General features: G+C 40.9%; 1 protein-coding gene across 11 annotated transcripts in view; it reads left to right on the top strand.

Annotated features, from left to right (window-relative positions):
- CDC14B (cell division cycle 14B) overlaps positions 1-17502 on the top strand; it is a 640126-nt gene extending 622624 nt beyond the window's left edge. For 3 of the 11 annotated variants that reach the window (XM_078675670.1, XM_078675673.1, XM_078675674.1), the window contains exons 13-16: positions 6972-7076; positions 7583-7811; positions 8178-8243; positions 8521-17502. In XM_078675670.1, the coding sequence (XP_078531796.1) occupies positions 6972-7076; positions 7583-7811; positions 8178-8243; positions 8521-8541 (421 nt within the window). In that variant the 3' untranslated portion in view covers positions 8542-17502. The remainder of the gene's footprint in view (positions 1-6971; positions 7077-7582; positions 7812-8177; positions 8244-8520) is intronic. The other 8 variants (XM_078675672.1, XM_078675680.1, XM_078675676.1 and 5 more) reach the window with 5 other exon arrangements.
- The last annotated feature ends 6001 nt before the right edge of the window (positions 17503-23503 follow it).

Here is a 23503-nt window from a genome sequence, read left to right on the forward strand (position 1 = left end):
CATTAGACTTCTGTATCACGACTGCTTCTTTAGCTTAGCATTCCGTGAGCGCAAGCTTCTATTAGAGAACGGAAGTCCCGCCCTATGACAGTTTCCGGCAAAAAGCACGAGCATGCATTGATTTAAAGCACGTTTGTTTAGTTGAAGGAAACCGGTATATTAGTTACTTTTTTTCCCTGGAAGTCCCGCCCTATGACAGTTTCCGGCAAAAAGCACGAGCATGCATTGGTTTAAAGCACGTTTGTTTAGTTGAAGGAAACAGGTATATTAGTTACTTTTTTTCTCTGTACTCGCAATCTAAACAAGCACTGGCGTTGCCAATAGGTCTCGCAGTAGGAAAGTTGGAGCTATTGGTTTTGTAAATGACAAAGCCCTTTATGTTATTAAAATGATAACAAAAATAAAAGGCATTGTTATTTGCAATTGTAATAGCTCCAACTTTCCTACTGCGAGACCTATTGGCAACGCCAGTGCTTGTTTTCTTGTTGCTGCTGTCCGTTTGAAGAAAAAAAGATGTCCTGGTCTAGACTGTGTATGAATTGCAACGGTAATGTTTTTTCAATTGGGTACTCGCCTTTTTAAAATTATTGTAGTTATTGTATTTCGAGATGACCAAATGGTTTTTAAAGGATGTGTTGCTGTCTTTGTATTTGTCTTTTTGTACTTTTAAGATTTTTACAAAAATCGAATGAAGTGGATTGATTGATTGGTGTAAGTCTTCGAGCCAGAAGGAAGGCTTTAGTTTGTTGGTCACGTTTATGGATTAACTATATAAGAGCTTAACGCATTGGGCGTCAAGAAGACTACATTGCCTTGAGATTAAATAGGAAAAAAACAGAGGGTTCCAAGCTGCCACATGTGAAGCTCTCACTAAACGCCTGTAAAGAAAACACGGATGTAGAGGATGGCACAGCAATTGCATTCCAGCTGTCCAATATCAGTGTCATAACAGCTGTTTCTTCAAAGGTAGAACATGGGGTGGGGGCCTAGGGAGGGAAGAATAACAGACAGCAAAGAGGAAAAACCATCATTGCATTATAAGTCGCAAAAAGAAAACGTAACCACCCAGCCCAGTCCTAAATAGCATGTAATACTACATAGAACTTAGATAACTCCAAAGCGATCACCACTCCACCAAGAGCATTATTCTTAAGAAGAATTCCTCTTCACACCCTCTGCTATAGACATAGCCATATTGGGGTCATTAAAGATGAATTTTATGTGCATCTGAGCCTGGTTAGATTCTATGATGTCACATGATGTCGAACTTTGAAAGCCTTTATCTTGGCGCCTCCTGTCCAGAAGAATCCTCCACCTTAGCCTTATTTCTCCTTCCCCTGGCCATCTGGATGCTGAAATGGAGACACCCCACTTGGAGGTCATGATCTCCCAAGAAGGTCTACTTCCTCACTGCAACAGCCATTTTGTCTTACCTACAGCTCAGACAGTTCTTCTCCTTCACTGCTTTACCATCCACCGAATGGCTCCCTTTCAATGCATGGGTCATCCACCTTCCAGTTGCTATTGTCATTGGTGCTGTCCTGTAGACCTCTGTACCCCAAGTATGTGCCCAGATGGATTGAAGCACAAGGGCATTCTGGTGTCTACAGAATAACCCGAATTCTGCATGTCGTGTTGTCCTCATACCCACAAAACGTTGCTTTAAGGAGGGTGGAGATTCTTTACTTAAATGATTCATACTGCTGATGGAAAACCTTTTTAACTTCAGCTTCCAATTAACATTTGGTTCTCTTCCCAGTTCACCTGGATTAAGAGGTAAAAACACATTCCTAATTACTATTTTTAAACACCGATTCCTCATTAGCTCCCAGGGCGAGAAGGGTTCTGGAGATTTTTCTTAGCAGTGCTCCTATGCGCTACTAGGTGGGACCATGCGACAATGCATTGGCTCTATATCACCCAGGTAGTGATAACGTTGATCCACATAGAACTGCTACCCTGTGATATGTAGTGGGGTCCTTTCTTGCTGTTCCTTCCAATGCCGATTTGAAGCTCTGCTCCCGAATTTGTCAGTTTACAGATAGCTTCTAAACTTGGAAGTGTGCTAGAGAACGATGTCTTCACAAAAAAACTACTGAATGTATGCTGTGCTGTGTCTGCAGGAAGCAGCAGTCAGTCATGGATCTGCACCAGGTGTCATTGGTGCCTGGGCTTGCGGCAGTCTTGTGATAAGTGTTTGTTTGCACATACGAAACAAAATTCTGCAGGCATTCAATATTGGATGTTTTTTAAGATCCAGCATAAATGACATTGATTGCATTCCCTTTCTCCGTATCTTCGCATGGGGACTTCAGTTGGAATGGGAATAGTCTGCTTTAGCAATGTCATTTCTGATAGAGACTTCTAACCACAGATTCCTCACCTTAGAATATTTCCCAGGCGTCAGACTTGGTCTGGGAAATCTGAGCAGTACATCTATATGCCTGTAGGTGACATTGATCAGTTCTGCGTCAGGAGTGATGCTACTGTACATATATAGGTGTCACCCAGTCGCCATGTCACCAGTTTCCAAAGCACTACCTCTGCCATTTTTAGACCATCAATTTTTGACTGTGTCAGTGTTTTTGAGCTCTGCTCCCAGCGTGCTAGGGCATCATGTCCCCACAAAACCTTGAGGGTTCAAGCCAGGCACATCTCCACCTGGTTTGTCTTTGACTGAGATTAGGACACAACCCCAAGGCCTGCTTTTAGTGCAGGTCAGGGCACCCCAAGGCAATTTGGGTGCAGGCCATGAAGCTGCAGGCGGCGCAGCAAAAAAAGACTGCAGAGGGCTCCCGTGGTAGATTGCGGAGCCGTTCCCACAGACAATCGACTTCACTCTCCAAGACGTCCTCGTCTAAGTCAGGTTGTCAGAAAAGCAAAAGAAGATGAAGACTTCACCTGCTTGATATCGTGCTTCTAGGCTCTGGTCTTGTACTCCATCTAGAGAGCAGCGTCAGGGACTGCACTGCGCTATCCGGACTTTCCCATTTCCGGAATGACACCCGTCCAACTTAAGTTTTGCAACACCATTCATGCCATCTTAGTGTCCCACAAAGCCAAGAGGTGCCTCTGCTGGGTAACTGCCTGCAGGTTTGCCCTAGACATAAGCCAGGTCCTCTGGATCCGCCCCCAGATCCGGACTGACATTGCCACCGATGCCTCCGTCCTCCCCTCCTCTGTACCATCTGGCACCATCCCCGGTACCACCAGAGCTGCTGGACGACGAGCTGATTGTTATCCCTGACACAGTGCAACACCAACACCGCTCTACGTCTATCGGCGCAGTCCAGGCCCTACCATCCCCTGGACTTTCCACACATTGACACTCCTGACGGGGAGGGATGATGAGGCCATGATGTGCTTGACAGCAGAGGTCCTCGATTGGCAGCTGTCGAGGTCAAGATCAATGTCCTGACAGATACTTCACCCAGAAGAGCGTTTTTCTGAACCCTTGCTCCCCTTCAACTAAACGCTCTCTGACATTCTCATGGAATCCTTGGCTAAACTTTGCACAGGTGCTCCTGTGCACTGCATGATTGCCCAATTCCATCGTACTGTCCAAGGTGATCCAGTCTTGCACTCCCTGCACCCTCCCGAGAGCCTGGCGGTGCAGGCCTCAACAGCAAAGGTTATACAGAGCGTGTTTTCTACCTCAGCACTGTATAGGTAATCCAGCTGTGCCTAGACCAGTAGCCTGCCCTTTCAAGGATAGAACTGTTGAGCTCAAAAGGGATGCAAGAGCCAGTCCCAGCATGTTGCCCAGTCCCCTGCCCCACCCTGCATGCCTCTTTAGTGCCCTCTGCTCATCACAGCCATCCCGTTGGTGACAGAATCGACACCACCTGCCCCAATGGTGGTTCAATTGCATCCAACAATTGGGTGCTTCTGATAGTACAGAAGGGTACACCTTACCATTTGTGAATACACCTATTCCCCTCCCACCATCCAAAGACCATCGTTCCTTACTCCGTCAAAGGTGCAGGTGCTTTTAGCCATAGTAGCCTTCGAGAGGGTGCCTGCACCAGAATAGAGCCGGGTATTTATTTGAGCTAATTGCTGGTGCCGAAAAAGAATGGAGGCCTACGCCTTATACTAGATCTGCGCCGTCTCAATGCCTTCCTGAAAAAAGACAAGTTCAAGATGCTCATGCTGGTTCTGGTTCTGGTTCGAACTACACTGGAGACTTGATGGTAAGCTGCAGGACGTGTATTTCCACATTCTGCTGGCCACAGGCGTTACCTGTGGTACACAGGGAGACCCAAATAATTGCAGTTCGCTGTGCGCCCCTTTGACTTCACCAGTGCCCTTTTATTGTTCATGAAAGTGATGGCGGTATTTGCATCCCATTTACAGAGGTTACGGGCTCCAGTCTTCCCCTACCTAAATGGCTGGCTGTTGAAGGCAGACTCACAGCATTTACACTGCCCCATATTACTAGAGCATGATGTGGTAGCATACCGTCATTTATAGACAGTACATTTCCCATTGAAATGGCCAAAAACTTTAACTACTAACATACAGTTTTACTGATAAAACTATATGGTGCATTAGCAAAAATCTGTGAAAATTGTGTATCAGCAAACTTAGTTATCATTTGCACATCACCAGGTAAAGTGTTTTGATTTGTTTTCATTGTATTAAAATAATTTTTCATTTCACAGAATTACAAAAAATGGGCTTTTATGACTGCTGAAATATATTTTGAAATGTTTGTTCAGCTCACGAATTAGCTATTCAAATACTTTAGAAAAAAACCTAACATTATAAAGCCTTTCATTTCACACTATTTGTACAGTACATCAGAGAGTTCACTTTTCAGAAAGAAAAGTAATTGTAAGAAGACTTAAACTGACTTCGGACCTCTGTCTCTGAACAGAGAGCAAATGTGACAAGAAAGAAAGAAGATTTAAAGGCATCTTTATTGCACCTTCAGCCCTGATTAAATTTGACTTTACGTAGCAAGTGAGGTAGTGGATTTCTCATGGCCCAAGACCCCTTTCCTTTCCCCAGCTAGAGTTAAAAGGTGGTGACAGGTGCATCACTCCTGGGTTGGGCGGCCATTTGGGAGAGGTAGAGATCAGAGGACTCGTCTCCTGCGTAATATCAGCTCCACATAAACTTATTGGTAATAGAAGTATTCTATTGCCATTGAAAGCCTTCCTCCCATCCATCAAAAGTCAGGCTGCAACAAACAGGGCGGGGTGGGATCGTGGAATCTTTGTCAGGAGGTGCTCCGCCTCTAGACATGGCCGGAACTTCAGGACATTTTTGCAGGTTGTACAACACCTAGAGAGATCTCTGAATGCCATGACATACAAACTCAGCTACCTGCCTCGCAGATCACAAATGCTGTCTATATCCAGAGGTGGTATAAAATCTCTTCTGAGACTAGGGAGAACCTGTTCTCAATCTATTCGCCACAGTCAAGAAAGCTCAATGTCAGCACTTCTGCGTGCTGGAGTTTCCAAAGTGACTCACTGTGAGATGCGTTCCAACTCAAATGGAACCTGGGACTCCTGTGCGCCTTCCTGCTAATGCCCCTTCTCCCCAAGGTTCTCAAGAAGATCAGGACCAGCTGGGCCCTAGTCATCCCAGTGGGTACAGGTTGGGCACAGAGAGGATTGTATCTAAAAGTCCTAAGCATCAGGATCTCCTGTCACAGCAACAGGGTGCAGTCCTACACCCGAGCCTGTGAATGCTCCACCTCCATGCATGGATATTGAGTGGTGATAGTTGAGTTTTTCAGTCACTCTCCTGACGTCTGTAATGCCATCAGGGTAGCCAGAAGTCCCTCCTATAAAACTGTTAACACCTTCCATTGGGATAAGTTTGTGGCTGTTGTCATTTGCAGTTAAATAGTCTACACCAGAAAAGAAGTTCCTAAAGGTAAGTAATGTGTTAATTGAGTCGGGCCTAGCTGACTGATTTAAATTACAGGTGGATGGGCAGGAAATAGAGAGATCTCGCTAAAAGTTGTGTAGGCCTATTTCACGCACCCCCAGGGAAAGTGAAAAAGTTAAAGCTTTTGTTTTTGTTAGTCTAATTAAGGAATTCGGTTACTTTCTGCAGCTGATATGTATAGTGTTTCATACATTGTTTCCTTTTTGTTATGAGCAAGGAAAGCATTGTATGGCAAATATTCTGATAAAGGACACATTGTGGAGGGCTTATTCTAGGAAAGTGTACTTAAACACACCCATGCTTGATGCCCACATGTTCTAAAGCCATGACAAAAAACGGAACAGTTCAGCCTGAAAAAATAAATGGCGGCGAATGATCTACAGTGCATCTATAATCATAAAAGCCCAAAACATTATTTTGTCTTGCTGTATGGTCACCGTGAATGCTGTACTGCTTTCAGATGGAGTATTACTGTCTTCTATAGGAATGGCACCGCTGAACACGCCTTTTTAGGAAATCGTAGCACATAACTGCTTTATTCTGCTAAACATAAGAGTAGGACTTCTAGGCTAAGTTGCTTATAAAATTTTAATGCCATGATGTGTTTTGTTGCATGATAGAGGTCTGAAGCAACAGTGGTCCTTTTTCTCTAAGAACGTTTACTGTACAGTTGAGAAGGAAGGATGCAATTCATGAATATTTACCACAGTGTGTAATTTATCAATTATTGTAATTTGATTAAGAATGTAAACACAATTCTGATTGGATTGATTGATTATAAGGCAACCTATTAAGGATAGCTGACAAAAAAGGATTAAGGTTGCTTTGCAATTGGCATTTAGTTGTCTTAGGTATTCACATTTTCTGTGCAAAAGGATAATACTGAGCATATTCCACACAGCAAAGCTATTTTGTTATTACTGCTCTTCAGTATCATTTTATATCCCTTGCTAGGAGAAGATTTGTAAACTTGAGTAGTTGGATTGCTTGCATTTCACATCAACTTGTCATTCTTATAATGCCGCTTTGCAGGCTTATGTACTGAAATGTTTTCCTGCTCTTTTCAGAGTTATTCTGCAATCAAGTGTGCAGAGGAGTAAACCTTTAAGTGGCAGTACAGTAGTTGCTAAAAGAACAACCAGATCTGCTGTGGGAGATGGCAGCCTGAGAGGGTAAGAACTATTTCTTATAATAACAAGACACTGTTCACTTATGTTCAAAGTACTGTGCTCTCTTGATGTGCATATACTAGTTAAAACACAAGTGCTACATATGTATAGCTTTTATTAGTTGATATTAAAATGTTTTCAACCTGAACCAACAAATGTGTTATCGCAATGGCACAAACCTAGCAGTTTCCAGAATGATCTGATTTGACACTCAACTACTTTTGGAAAAGTGAAATTTACCTTTGAACCAATTATTTATTTCACAATGTAATATTAAATGAAAGATGTAAAACGATTAAAACCACCCATAAAGCCAGTGAGTAATTTCAAGTTTTGATTCAAGGTGATTCTAGGCTTTGACTTGGAGTACAATGACAAGTCCCCCTTAATTGTTTTCCATGGAACTGTGGTGGATGGAAACTAATCCTTGAAGCAGCCTAATGTGATCAATTGATACCATGAATTTTGACTAGTGACCTAATGCACACTTTCTTCCTTCCAAAACGCAGACAATCTTTAAATGCTAAGTTAACCAGATCACTATGCAACTTGCATGTATTGGATAGTGACCAAGATCCCAACCAGAACAGGGCAAAGTCAGGTTGTAAACCCCTGAGCCCTTCAAGCAAGCAGCAGAACATTGCAAACACTTACAATCTTGGAAGTCACAACCCTCAAAGAATGGCCAGAGATGCCGGCTGGTCTCACTCGGTACGATATTTAAGTCGCTCGCATCCAGTAAGTGCTTGCTTCTCTTAACAATTGCATTTATTCTCATTCAGAATGCCCAGTCTCACTGAGATGCGTTATGATGGGTTGTGGGAGCATGGACACAAGTTAATCTTCATGTGTGGTCAAAACGAGCATTGAATGCAAGGAGTTTTCGGAGCAGGGAGCTTTGCTTCTGACCCCTGATCACAAACCCATTTGATCCATTCATTAGCTGACTGGCTCGAACAAGAAAGCTTTTTAGCAGCAGTCCGCTCTTTAAAAAAAACATGGAAACTGCTTTGATGTGCCTGAGCTCTCTGTAATCTGATTCCCTTTTATTTAAAAGCCCTATGCAAAATTTGCCTTTTATCATTCTTTCTACTTTTCCCACAGCCTGATTCCTCAGAGGGAGAGGAGGAAAAGGATTGCTTTACACCAAATGCGCTTAATGAAATTATGGTACTCTCAATCCTCTGCTGCTTCTTGCCTGAAAAATTGTACTTCAACGTTTGCTCTGCTCTGCATAATCCATCCTCTCTGTGCTGCTTTAGAACTAATACAGCATTGTCTTAAAACAGAACACATCTCTGTCCTTTGTGCACTTCATTGTTTATTTTTTGCTTGGCTAATTCTGTAGACGTTATTTTATATTTTTGATTGTTTTGTGTGTGATTTTCTTAAATGTCTGTCCTCATAACTTTACTTGGCATTAAAATACATTTTATCATTTCAACAGTCACTCCGTTCCGAGGACTAGAGCTGTGTTACGTTAAACTCCAGCGCCCAAAGCTGCAGATGCTGGGCAAAGAAGTTCTCTACTTAACCCACAGACTTTAAAAGCCATCGGGAAATGGACTGCTTTGAATGGGGATGTCCAGGGATGCCCCTTCGGCAATTGCCATATAAAGTTCAGTTTGCTGAAAACAGACATGTGGTCTTCTCCTAGATCAGCATCCTAAAATAGGACTATCTGCATTTATGCTGTGGAATGACGGGATGTCTTTAAACTGGTGTAAATAGAAATGCCTTCATTGTCAAGAAGGGTTGATGATATGTAGGATGTATGTGGTGCGCAATTGCGAAGGCAATCGTTCCTGTCTTGTAACCCAGTGAAAAGGGTTAGAAAAAAATGATTTTTATGTATATACATATTTTTTTTATCTGTTAATCAAATAGCCTTCATCTGCCACCAATATATAATTACTTTGTAAATAGCACTTCTACCTTTAATGTTATGCCAAAATTACGCTTTTTTTAAAATACGGATGTGTTGTATGGTTTAACAGATAGTATGTTGCTTATTTAAGACATTCCTCCTCATATTGTGAGAGAAAAAGTCAATTTTGTGGAACTCAAGGGACAGGTTTTGAAAAGTGATCAATTCTTGTAAAGGAGAAGTTCTGAAAAGCATACAGTTCAAAGACCAAATTTTGAGTGTCTGAAGGAATGTGTCTGACAGCAACATGCCACCACAGTAGCCTTACCATCAAAATGATTAATTCAAACCAAAGTGGAACAATGCTGTGTGTGAGGTAGCAATACACAATCTACCCAAGGAACAGAATGAATGTATAGGCCATATGAATTTGTAATGATTTCCTCCTTAAACAAATGGATGCAGTTCTATAAAGAAATGTGGTCGTGACTGGAAAGCCGCCCACATTCACTTTCTTCACTTTAGGGACAGATCTATTAATTGACCTGAGATATGCACCTTGGCTTTTGACTTGGAGCTGTCGTGGTCATACTACTCTTACTGACTTAGAAGATAGAAGATCTCGAATACTTGTGAAAGTACATATTCGTGTCTGGAGAAGCAGCGCCTTCTTCCTGCTCTAGTCAGCTCTTTTTGGACACTCTGAAGTCCCCTCATGTCCCACAAATACTGCAATGATAAAGACTGTATCTGAAGTCAAGCAAAGAAGATCATATTGAGAATGTGAGGAAGAACCAGAAAAGAGAAAATGCTTGGGAGACCTTAAGAAAAAAGTAAGAACCTTTGCTTACCACTGTACTTGCTTGGAAAATACACAAGAATATCAAAGTTAACAGGTTTTGAGGTCCCTGTTAGTCCACAATGAAGCAAGATACAGGCTTTGACTGATTTATTAGCAAGCTTCTCAAAGTCTCATGCATTTTGTGTTTTTTCTATCTTTTCTCTACCTGCTAAAATAAATCCAAAGAAAAATGTGGGTCATGCGTGGGGGATATGAAGCTTTTAAATTCTTTCCTCAGATAGTATATATATGCTCCTAATACTTTTCCATACTCAAAATTTTTTGCCAATTTACATTGTTACCTAAGCAAACTCGTATTTTTAAATTCGGACTTGCTTTAATTATAATGATTTAATTATAGTGAGTTAATATTGTAAAAGGGTTTGTACATCTACTATATACATGCATTGCTTATTCATGCAATCTAGTGCCTGCATTCATGTTATCCGTATTAGTAAAAATTGAGGCCTTTTTGGACATCAACGGAGTAATTGTTAGTGTGAACAGTTGCGCCAATTCGTGTTTTTCTTTCCATTCTGGGACTTGTAGTCTTGTTTATCCCATTATAAAAGCGAGGTCTACAACCCTAAAAATGCAAAGATAAAACCTGGACTGGAGCTGTTAGTCACGCATGACCCTTGCAAAATTGGCAGTTATTCAATCCTCTTCTGACCGCGAGAATCTGCTGTGACCCAATCTTCTCACTGCTTTGAAAATGATTAAATATTGAAACAAATATATTCATATATTCGTATCATGGTGAGCTGAATACCAGGCGAATAGCAGCAGTTCTGCCTTAAACTCTAAAGACAATAGTTATGAGACAGTCAGAGTAGTTAGTGCTTGCTTTAAAAGCCTATTGGGGGGGGGGGGTTCGTTTTTGGGTAAAAAACAGCTTGGTTAATGCCCTAGCATACATGCGATATGCCTTCGTTTAATCAAACTGCAATTCTTTCCAAGACAGAGGCTCCCTAAAAATGTGTCCTAAATTTGAGGATTCCAGTGCGAAATACTGCATCTTGAGTAGTAACTGAAGAAGTAAATTATGAAACACCCTGGATCTCACAAGTAGGGTTCCATTGGGCAATAGTGACATTGTTTCTATAGTGTTGTTAGCAATAGGAAAGATTATCCTATCAGTATTTCACCTGAAGCATGACTAGCGTCAAGGCCATGACATTTGAAAATATTTGTGTTTGGTAATTTTGATTTGCAGTTGGACTAAACACTGGGCGGGTCTCAAATTTCGATCGTTCTGCTTAATCATTTGGTGTTGATGGTTGAGGGCAGAAATACTGAGTCGAGGTACAGTTTGATGTGAACTTAATCTTCCCCTAGACATTGGACTATTCTGCCGAAGAATACCAACTGCTAGAATATGCATTTCCTCTTTTAGCAACACTGCCTATATATTAGGTGCTGGTGAATGAACAACACTGGGGTAATTACTCCCTATATTTCCAAAGTGAATGGTACTCTTAGGGCTATATTAGACCTTTGCCTTTGGAACTAGACCTTTGCAACTGTTAATATTACTTTCTTGCATATACATCAATCACACTACCTACTTGGTGTCATGTCGGCACCCCCGAGTAATGAAGACATGCCATATAAATCTTCACCCGGTTAATTAGCTCATATGAAGGTCTGCAGTCAGCTAAGTGTACCTTTTACAATGCTGATTTCTCTACTACTGATTGGAGGGTTGTGGTAAATATTGCAAAAGGTTTTGATACCATGTTTCACAGTTCCAGACACCAGAGCACTGTTGGGACTGATGGCTTCAAATATCCAGTTGGTGCCTTGAGACAGATTTAGGAACGTGTTGCTGCAGGAGTGTTTGAATGAACAAAGGACAGTCTGTGGTAAATTTAGAAGATTGTGTACTTGTCCTATTAGGCAACAGACTTAAAATGTTTTGATCTCCCAAATTATAACGTATATGATGTACATAATATACATGCACATCTCTGCTCCATGGAAAAAAAGTGGTTAAAGTGTCTGATGCTCCCCTGACATGATGGGCATTACTTCTTGGTATAGTGCACAGAAATGAAAAATTTATTTCAGCAGAAAGCAAGCCATCTGTAGCTCAACAGTGACTCTTGTGCTGATCTCGAAAAAGTTAAGAAGACTAAAATAAATGCCATCAAGCAAGTGTGTGCACCCTCCCTATGGATATCAAGGGAGACTAAAATAATTTTTAGACTGGGTATTTCCAATGTGAGTAAGGCTGCTGGCAAAGTGTTTGCCAGAAAAAGAAAACAGATCTTGAATGCTGCAAGTATGCTCTTGCAGGACCTCCCCTACGGTGTAAAAGGACCAACGAGTAGTTAAAAGGTTTTCTCTGACTGTTAGCCAGATATGTGGAAAGAAAAACACAAATAGTTCCATCCAAGTATCCTCAAGTGGCCTTTCTTGTGGATGTAGTTCTGATTGACTAGTTGATTTCATGTATGCTTTCCTCCTCTATACCATCAGACATGTGGCCTTGAAAACAAGAAATGTCAACGTTTTGATAAAACTGTCTTGATACAGAGTTCTTAATAAGATTGTCTGTTCATAAAAGTACAACATTGGCCAGTGTTATCTAAGGTGAATAAATATTTTCCAATTTACTTCAGAGACTTGGCCTGGTGCCCTAGAATGTGGGGGCTGGATTGTAGTGAAGAAATTGATGGAAAATCTCTAGAGGCCGAAGATCTTGAACAAGCATGTGTTAGTCATTTAGCTAGAAAGCTTGTTTACAAAGTGTGCAAGATGTGTAGCCTAAACTGAAGTATAACATAGCCCTTGTTTTATTCTTAGTTCATGCGGCGGCACATACGTTTCCGTCCTTATCCATTTAGCAACTTTGCCCACAGACAAAATGCTGCTATTTGCACATTGTTTAGAGAACTGTTAGTTCATGAATAAAGATCATGCCCGACAGAAATTGAGGTATTACCGCTTGTAGACCACCACGATCCTGCTGCCTGTACTTTTAGCACCTTATATCAACTTTAAGGAGCCTGCAATATTAATGCACAGAAAAATTAGCTCTGAACCTGCCACCAGTGTTTGATCAGTCACCTGCTGACAATGAACCACAGTCATTATGGGTTTTCTTACTGACACTGCAAACAGTTTGTCTGCTTAGCCATGCTATGTCCACATTCAGCATAACACCCTTTCCCTCTTATGTTGAATACTTTCTGCTAGTCTGTAAAACTGAAGAAATTAGCTATTGTTTTAAGATTGTCTCCTCTCTCTAAGAGCTGTCTTTCTGCTTTGTTCCATCCCACAAGAAGTCGAGATTTGGAGTTGCAGCAGAACGCAAAGCTCACTTAAAGTTCTACGATGTGTGGAAAGCCTCACTATATATCCAGAAGCTCTGAAGTCACCCAATAAAACATAAAATATATTTTTTCTGTAGTGGATACAAACTACTGTAAACTAATGCTGATCATAACATAAAACCATCAATTATTGTCCCTGCCTCCACAGCTTGGCTTTGTATACTCCCAGAAATGCTCTGCACATGCTCATCTGTACTGTGCACATCATCCAGCTGGCTGCTGTCAGTCAGTCATGTTTTGCACACTCAGCAAGACCAATGTACATTGCAGAGGGTGAAGGGGGAACATGCTTACATATGTGAAGGATTTTGACACATCACTGGACTGGGGAAGACTGACAGGCGTTCAGAAGGGAGGTCTTTGCTGGGAGGGGAGTTCTTCACTGAAGACACAAGAAGTATCTGCTGCTAATTTGTGTCTGTCGGCAACTGCAAACTACAGGCTCTCTAACACTGAGTATCTCCCCATACCCACAGAAGTTATCATTGGAGAACTGTGAGGATTAGTAAGCAGCAGAGCTGTGTTGTCAGCTCTTGTCAACTGTAGCAAATAGGAAATGTAAGGAGCCTGCAGCACTGCTGTGGAGGCACAGCAGGAAACTTTACCTTTAACTGAGGTGCTTGTAGATCCTGAATTAGTGCTACTTTTGAGTGCTGTTAGCCAACAATTCAGTCTTGATTGATTCATGTAAGTTGTTTTTTAGGTGATACACAACTGTCGTATTGCATACATTTGGTGTGATGCAGCATTTGTAGCAGTCAATATGACTTCACAGTCGGTGAATCAGTAAATGGAAATTCACTGAACTAAGGCGACTCTGCAACTCCATCAATCCTCTTCTCAATACATAATTTCTGCTTTTACTTCAGCCAACCTGTTGATCTGCCTGTGTTGTTCTTCAATATGATTGTTTATTGTATTTATTGCAAAGACAGACTCAGTTTTTACTTGCAGTGTTACCTGCAGTGAAGATAAAAACCAGTGCAAAAGGAATGTTGTCCTTTTCAAAAGGCGTGCCAACTTCAGTTACAACTTTGCCAACAGTGCTAGTGCTAGATGTTGCAAAAGCACATTAAACATGAGGGAAAGAAACTACTGCTACAATCATAGGCGCAGTGTTCCACTAAAACTTTTAACAAAGCAGCATTTTGTGCAGTACATTTCTTTGGTAATTATTACCATTTGAATTGTAATGTGCATCAACATGCTCTTTTTAGTCAGGGTTTTTTCGGAACTTGTTTAGGAAAACCTGCTTTTCTCGAGACCTTCCTTATTAAATAGTTTCTTTAATTGACTCTTCTTATAAAAGGAATGCTACCTAGTTGTAACACTGGATTTGCCATTTAATACCAGATATGAAACTACGTCCGGCACCCCTTCACCCGTCCAGAAGAAAAAAATATAAAGTCAGAAGTGAGTCGCTACTACATGTAGTCTCAGCAAGATATTTTGAATATGAAGTAGAATCAGATGGGGTCTGGTCAATAATACAAAATATTTGATGACAAAATTACCTCTGACACCTATAAGGTTGGTATTTCATAAAAGTACATTTGAGCAACAAGGACTGGATTGTGGAAATAGGCACATCATGTAACTCTGTGTGACAAAATCAAAGTTGCAATAAGTCAAAATGGGGAATTCTGGGCCTTGTTCTGTTTTGCGGAGCTGTAGGAAGCCAAGAAATCATTAGTCTGTATTATTGGCTCCACTCCTGGGATATCACTGTAATGTTTTTAGCTCTTTTAACAAAACTACATTGAATGTAGTCATACCAACTCATACATAAAAACAACTGTTTAAAGACCGAGATAGAGATGAAAGCAAGGTCAGTGCTAGTTTCTGGAGCATTATGGTGATCTTTGTTTTGAGATCTGATTTTCAAGCACCCAAACCAAAAACTGCACAAAAAGGTTGTGTCTGAATGGAAAAATCTAATAACTACAACTGGCTTGCTACCTTATGTTGTGTAAGTCGGGTGGATATAAAAGTGCCCTTAGGTCAGCATATGAATGAATCATCCTGCTTCCCCCAGACTCTGCCAACCCCACCTTCCCCTTCAGCTTGTGTATACCTTGTAACTCATGATAAAAGGAAAACAATTTATACTTGTAAATATTAACATTTTCCAGGCAACTCCGTTACAGTAAACATCAGATAGTTTGTCAGCACATAGGGGAATGCTCCTAAAAAATGTGTCTGAGTAGAGCAGCACTATTTGGTCACTGAGGTTTAGAATGCTTTTTGTTAAGGGGAGCTAGCTGATAAATTAGACCAATTTCAGCTTCAGAACTATCACTACCGCTTCGTTATCGTTCACCTGTGTTTATTATGCACTGGCGTGAATAGATTTTAATTCTGTTACTACAGCTGTGTTCAATGAACATTTTTTATTTTCAAGATTATGTACAGTTGTAAACAAATGTCACTGCCCTTTATATTTGAAAGACTATAAAGTCTGACACATTAGTTTTCACATAAAAATCCATATGGGCATATTATTAAGTAGGAGCACCATCAGTTATGTTTAAATTTTGAGTCCAAACAAATAAGTTAATGCTGAATGCAGCATTTGAATGTAGTCGTTTTTTCCTGTGTGCGGGCTATCTGGTGGCAACCATCCCAACCATGGTAATGACCTTGACTTCTGATTTTGAACATGTCCATCCCACCGAGATTTTTTTACTCTAATTGGCAAGAGTTTCAGCTTTTGATCTTAAAGGTGCATCAACCTCTGACTTTCAGGAACTGCATAATGTGTCTGATGTGTGTCTCACGCCTCAGTTCCTAATATACAGCTAACACGCAGGATAGCTTCTCATTTGAACCACAGCTGTATTGATTCAAGTTTGGTTTCTTGTGGATGAGGGGCTTTGCAACTAATTAGGCCACTGAATGGCATATTCTCATAAAAATTTTGCACAAGTTGGCTTTGACAAAATAGCTTTGGTTAGTCCAAATTAATTATGGTTAGTTCAATAAATACTTTATAACGTTTTTTTGTTTTTAAGGACCATCACCTGTTTTCACAAAGCCTCTAGCTTGAGCTTTTTCATTGTTTTAATAACCCTTTGTCCACAAAGCGATTTTTAGTTATGAATGGCAGCCAAACCCTTCAGAGTACTACTGAGTCTTGTTTCATGCAATTGAAATTCAAGCCACGTCTTCAAAGCAAGACTACTGGAGTATTTGCTAGCTTAGTATCCTTACAGTAGTTCTTTCCTTTTTTGGCCTAATTCCAAATGCATTCTGCACTTTAAAAAATAAAAGCTTCCTGCTGGTGTGCGCATTTCAAATAAGGAATATTTGATTTATTGGCATTATCACATTTTATCTCCAGTATGTGCCAAGTAGAAAAAAAATGAATGTCAAAAGAATATAGATTATCTGGAACTCAGTTTACAAAATGTATATGTTCAGTCTCCATGTTTTTGCCACCTGTTGATCTAAACTTCTTACGACTAAAAGTTGAATACCGAAATTTGACACCCAGACCAGTTAAGGGGGCCGGGGGTGAGGGGTTCGAGCAGTAGGGACGATGTGAACACACTTAAATAATTTCTTTTTTTGTTACATCTCAGCTGAACAATAGGTATTGCTTTAGGTTACTGAGCACACTTGCCTTATTGCTGGATGAGGGATGGGGAAGTACAAATCCACTATAGAACAAATTGCCTAATATGGTTCATAAATTTGAAGCAAATCGCTTCAGTGCAAAAGACAAGTAGCTGGGCTGTGTTTGGAAATAGTTGTTTGCATATATTGTCAGTCAAATTTATGCCCGGAATATTGATCACTAGTGACTAGCCTTATTCTTTGCTGGTTGTTCATCATATTAAGGAACTTCCATGACATCTCCTCTCTCCAAAACTGTGAGAGTTGCAACACGATTATTTTTTTTATTAATTGAATAATTAAAGTGGCAAAAGTGCAAAGACAAAAAGTTTTATAGAAATGTCTGCTCCTGATGTATTGCTAGTTCACAATACTGATTCCCTTGCAATTGCTTTATTTGCATATTCATCTAGTATATTTGATGGTTGGAAACATTTGATTATTGATCTCAGTTGTTGGTTAATTTTTAGAAGATGTATTTTTACCATAGTTTTTAAGTCCAAATAAGCTTAAAGAAAAGACTGGAAGATTATTTTACTGAAGGTATTTTTTTAAATAATAGTTATACCCGTCTTGCATATTTGACATATTTTTGTAGCTTGATATGCATCATCTTGCTTGAAAATCTTTCATTAAATAATGTACATTTGTATTTTATGCAGATTATTGTATATTACGAATCACTGTACAGTGTTGTAGTTTACAACAATTTACCAAAATGTCTGCTTTACGCCTGCAAGAAATAACTCAGTAAAAAAGGAAAAGAAATTACTTGTCTTCGTGGTTTGTTTTCTGTGCATTTATATTGTGCTTTGCTGTATGATGAGATCATCTCAGAATACTTTTTACAAAAATCTCTCAAACCAAAAAAGGGTTTCAGGTCCTATCACATCTTAGTTTGAGATGTGGCTCTGAAACGTGTTTAAATATCAACAGGGCCTTCAGTTTTCGAATATTATAAATACAGATTCATATTACAGTTCCCAATCACTAAACAGGTACACTCTTCCTTCGTGATGTTGTTGGAGTAAAGCAGCCCGCATTCTTACTTGTGCAGGTGACAATCAATAAATGAAATTACTTTGCAAAATGCCTCATGCTTTTCATTATTTGTTAATTTGTAAAAACAAAGATTAGCAGTTCGGTGCTACCTAGTCCTATTTCGCTACAAACACTATTTTACTTAATCATATGGATTCTAAAGTGATGCAGATGACCATGTTCCATACTTGCTTGGGGTCAGAGCTCACCACAGACATGTTGGTTTCCCACTGACCATATGAAGGAAACATTTAAAACTATTATACCAATCAAAAAGCAGAAGGCCTATTCTGAGCTCAGTAGATTTCCTGTAGCGCTCGTGCCGTAGTGGGTCATGGACAATAGGAGTTAATTTCAATAAGAGATTGCTTCCTCCATTTGAGATATGAGGATGTTTGTGGGAGAAGGACACACAGGTGGAGTGATGCAGCAAATTGAGAAATGTTGTTTGTGTGAAGCTTCTTGCTGCTTTCTCTCCCTGGTTTTCTTCTCCACAGGCACACATGTGAATGCAAAGTAGTTGGACATTGGAAGAACAATAACCTCAGCATTGCTGGCAGCCTCTCGACCCCCTTATCTTCCATTTTGGATCTTACAAGCCTTCATGGCACTTCTAATTGCATATGTGAATGTGTATGTTCCTATCTGGAGTCAGATGGAAGTAGTCATAATCTGCATTTTAATATCCGTGAAAGGCGTAGTTGTACATCATACAGCTTTTCTGCAGATTGCTTTAGCACTGCACGCATGGGTTGAACTTCGAATGTGTTTTGCTTAAGATCTTGATAGAGGATATCAAAATAAATCTTGGAATCAGAAAAAACTGGATATTTCCCATGTGGTACAGAATCTTCGCTTGAGAGCTACAGCTTTCCGGACTACACAGATAAGAAGGGCAAAAAGTAATTGGTAAGAGTGTGTTGTGTGGTGGGTTACATACAGTGCTTAATTTGTAAAATGTGCTGAAGTCCAAAGTTTTTCTTAGATGCCCACCACTGACACTACAGAATGTCGCGGTTACCGAATGCCAAGTCTTGATTCCACCTCATGATTGTATTCTATCCCCCCATCTTACACTCCCAGCCCCTTTTCTTGCAGTTTAATTTTAGTCCCTGCTGTCTCCTTTTGTCACTGTTTTCAATCATTCGCTCTCCTTTCCCCCTCTTTTCTGCCTTTCCTGTTTTGAGTCAGTCTGATGATGGGAAATAAGTCCTGGTGTTCAAAAAAGAGTGTCAGTTGGGCCACACCTGCAACCTCAAGCTCAAAAATAAGCACTGTTACGATACTATGATCATATGCCTATTCACGTTGGTACAGTTACACACCGCTTTGATGAGCAAATTCATGCCAGCCACTCGGTGGCATATTACCTGTTGTTGGAATAGGAGAGAGTGAAGACCTAGGAATACTTATGCTCAGTCTTGTATCCGCATCCAATCTCCATGCGTGTCTAAACATTACAAAGAATTTGAAAAGGAGGAGGCAAATTGAAAATCAGAAAGAAGTCTTAAATTATGAAGTCTCTTGAGTAATGCTTGACTGAATTGTGTCCAAATGGGTGATTGTGGCCAATGCATTTCTGCAGAAAATAAGAGGCGTGGCCAAAGTAACGGCCTGTAAGAGGGTTTCCATAAAGCTTATTTGATGACAAGCAGATGACACCACTTTGGCTGCAATGTATGGTTTTCTGGGTGAGGAAATTTCCCAGAATAACATTCACTGTTGCTCGGTAGAACCCTCCTTGCTTCAAGTTGTTTAGAAGTCTGCTTCTCAAAGGCAGATTATACACAAGTTACAAAAGATTATTTTTGTATTCTTCAGCTAACGGTGTGTAACAGCTAGCATTCTTTTAGTCTGACTCAAGATAATCCATTCAATGGAATTAAAAAGCCACATAGTTATGAAGATCAGTCAGCTCTGAAAATCTTAAGGGACTTGAAGGTAGGAATGATGTATTTCTTGCAGGAGGAAGCACTGAAATCATTAAAAGTAGTTCACTAACATGTTTCAGACCTTGAGGCAAATCAACGTTCATGGAAAAGTTAAAGTATTGACTATAGCTTGATTGAGGGAGGAGGATGCAAAAGCAGCATATGTATCTTGCTTCCCCACTCACTTGCTGAAGTAGCACTTCCTGATGCACAACTAACTATCTTCCCTCTGGGAATATATTTCAACAGTGACATTTCCCAAGTTATTTTGAAGCTATGGAATGGATGCAAGCATCAAATCTAGAAACGTATTCAGAAATGTTTTTTAAAGAGACAATAGTAGGGGTATAAAGTCAACTGAATAGATCAGCTTTAAAGTGTACAAATAGTATTTATAGGCACCTTTGACCAAACTCTTGTTCAATAAATGCAAGTGGTGGTAAATGCATGTATTCAGTGTGAGAATGCAGCATAAGAATAAATCTTAGCATCGCTGTAGAGTTGTATTTTTTAAAAACAAAAGGCAATCATTGGGAATGTAATTTGTAATGGCGACTTCTACCTGCAGATTTTTCATCATCGCTTGAATCTTCTCCAGGTTCCAGACTGGATCCTGAAACTTGAAATAGCTCTCCTGTGCCGAATGGTTGCATCTCCGCTCCGACTAACCCTTGGGAAGGATATGAAATACCTGAGCCATCAAAGGTGTCACCCCGATGCACTGACTACAGTTCATTTTCAATGCTCTTGAACAAAAATCCATAGTTGCAGTCCTCTGAATATTTTTGCATACAAAATCATTTACAAAGCAAACAATTCAGGGTTTAAGTTCTGCCATTCCTACAGCAGACAGATAGCCATCGCATAACCACTCACTACCTATCACTGGTGCTAAAACATGATTCCATGTCATTTAAAAGGAAGACAAAGTTCATCTTCTCCCACTTTTCTTTCCTCCCCTCTTCCCCACTGGACAAATGCTGGTGAGTAGCTCTGCAAAAAGCTAGTTGGCTGGATACCTCACAAGGTGAATCTAGACCAGAGGTCTAAAACTGGGAAGCAGGCCTGAATTGATATCAGTGTTGGGGGGTACTGGCCAAAAGGAGCATCGTGCTGAAAACTGCTTTATTTTTAGTGAAATAAACAGGCAAGAGCCTCCCAGTAATGGGCCATCTGTAACACCCATTGTCACTCGTATCCTGGCTGGGAGTAGGCATCATAGTTGCAGGAATTACCAATAAACCTCCATGTCCCCTGCCCAAATCCCTATTTTATCACACTCTGGCTACTTTTACTTTAGGGCAGTCGTGTTTTTGTTGCATTTTTAAATGTTTGGATTATTAAGTATAAAATATATTTAGAGCTGCTGTTTACATTTTTGGGGCCCTTTGTTGTTTTGATCTTTTGCACAATGGTGGCGCAGTGTGCTTTGCGACCACTAATCTAGAGATTCCTTTGAGGTCTCCGACTGATGTGGTTGCCCCATTCATGTCTGTCTTGTGCAAGGTCAGAGCAGTCCTTCACCTACTGTTACCTTTGGAAGAGAACAGGGTGAACTTCCTCAGACATTTTGCAGACTTCCTTTTTGGTAGCCAGGCCATTTTCCTGTTCATTGAACTGGTAATGGACCCTATCTTGGTCACTTGGAACAAAACAGCTTTAGTCTAAAAGATAGGGTTTAGGATATGCCAGGAAGTATGGTGCCTTGCTATGTTTGTGTTTAGTGTATTAGTTATGCCTGTGACACTGTGTAACCAGGATAGGGTGAGTACCCTATAACCCCTATGTGTGTGTGTGGGTAGAAACCCGCACAATTGTAGACCAACAAAGGCCCATGGCACACGTTAATGGGTAAATGCAATGATTAGCAAAGTCTCTTGCATCAAGAATGTTGCCATACAAGGTGCACTCAGGTTATTTACGGGCTCTTCAGTTTGTTTAATCTTTATCATTAATGGACACAACCAGCCAACACGTGTTTTCGTCACAATGGGAAGTATCCCGTGACTTCTTCAGGGTGCTCCGCCGGTAATAATTTCAACCCGGCTGGTCTTGTAAAGGTAAAAGAAGAACGGTATCGTCCTTGTGAGTGTACAGTGTAAGACCAAAAGGCTCCAGTGTTTTCCGGAGATCCCAGTAAGTAAAGCAAAGGTAGAACGGGCTCGTCTTTGTGACTGTGCGGTATAAGAACAAGAAGCACCGGTGTGCCGGAGATCCCAATAAGTAAAGGTAGAAAGGACTAGTCTTTGTGACTGCAGTACAAGAACAAGAAGCATTGGTGTGCCGGAGATCCCAGTAAGTATGCACATGTAATCCAGTTGAATGGCGGGTCCGCCATTGAAAAGGAACCTTTAGCATGTGTGCTAATGAGGAGCAAAGGCACTGGTCCACTTCCGGAACAGAGGTGAACTAGTGCCTGTGCTCCTCTTCTTCTTGTGGAACCTTGCCCTTTGCTCCTGGAGGTCAGTTATTTCAGCTCCTTGTGAGTTGTTGGTCATCCCCAACCTTTTTTATGACCATTTTGCAGAAATAGTCTGCAATGAGCACGACACAGTAAAACAAATGCTCCACTCTGGTCTGGACACAGTGAATTTGTTAGTGGGATCTGGGCGTCTTGATTGGCCATCGTCCGCTAAGCTTGGATGTGTTCCACTGGTTATTAAGGCAATACAGAAGCAAAAGGCATGTCTTTTAACAGAGCCTGCTTTTTTGGTAAGAAAGAAGACTCAGCCCTAGATTGCTTCAAGCAGACCCGGCCATGGCTCTCACACTGCGACTGGCTACTCCTGCATGCCAGTTCCATTAGAAGTACCGCAAGTTCAGGCGATATTCTTGATTACTTCTTTTCATTGCCACCAGCCATCACAACCAGTTCAGCAGCAAAAAAGGCTGTTTTGCAGATATAGAGGATATATGGCGATTTCTGGGGTTTTCATAGGCAACAGCCCTTCTCAGTCCCTTGCAAAATGGCTTTAATCCACTCTTGAGGGAACATGTGTGCCCTGTGAGAGAAGGGTGTCCTATCAGTTGGCACTCTGGCAGTCAATACTACAGACTGTTCGGTCCTTCAGATTGGGGCCCGGTGCTCCATCCTTTGGCTATCTGCCTCATGATGTTCTCTGTGCCCACGTCGTTGAGCTCTTCCGTTGGTTTCAAGGGTGCGGTTACCTGTTCATCCTGCTGGATACTATCTGTCTTTGGGTTGTTAAAATGATCTTTTAAAAACTGTTGATGGTGCTTCAGGGATATAGGAATCAATGCCTCCATGGTTGGGTCAGAGGAGATGGTTAACAAAACACAATGATAGCGCAAGATTTTGGGTTTCTAAGTCTGTGTGCAGTTTGGCCCAAAGTTCGTCGTCTTGTGCTCTTTTTATGGCCCATTTCAGTTTTGTGTTTTAAAGCAACTAGGGCGATTGGGTCTCCCAGTCTTTTCTGCAGGATATGCAGCGTCTTATTTACTGTGGTTTTGAGCTGCCGGACTCTGGTTTCCTGTGTTGTTTTATTTTTTCTCATTAGGGTCTTGAGGGAAGGCTTTGGTTTGGTTATTTTTGTGTATTCTTCCTGGAGTGTTACTACAAGAGACTCCCAGTTTGATACAACGTCTTCATCTCCACCCCAAAATTTCGGTAGAGTGTCCGCTGCTGCTGCGGGCAGTTGCGCAAGTATGGCTTGGGGTGATCTTGATTTGTTTGTAGTTAATAGTATAAGTTGTCTCCATGGTCATCCTGATGGTTTTGGGATGAATAGATTTGAAGAGAAGGATACATCTTGCTGGAAATGATCACTCCCAGTTCT

This window comes from Lissotriton helveticus, chromosome 2_1, assembly GCF_964261635.1.
Source record: "Lissotriton helveticus chromosome 2_1, aLisHel1.1, whole genome shotgun sequence".
Taxonomy (NCBI): domain Eukaryota; kingdom Metazoa; phylum Chordata; class Amphibia; order Caudata; family Salamandridae; genus Lissotriton; species Lissotriton helveticus.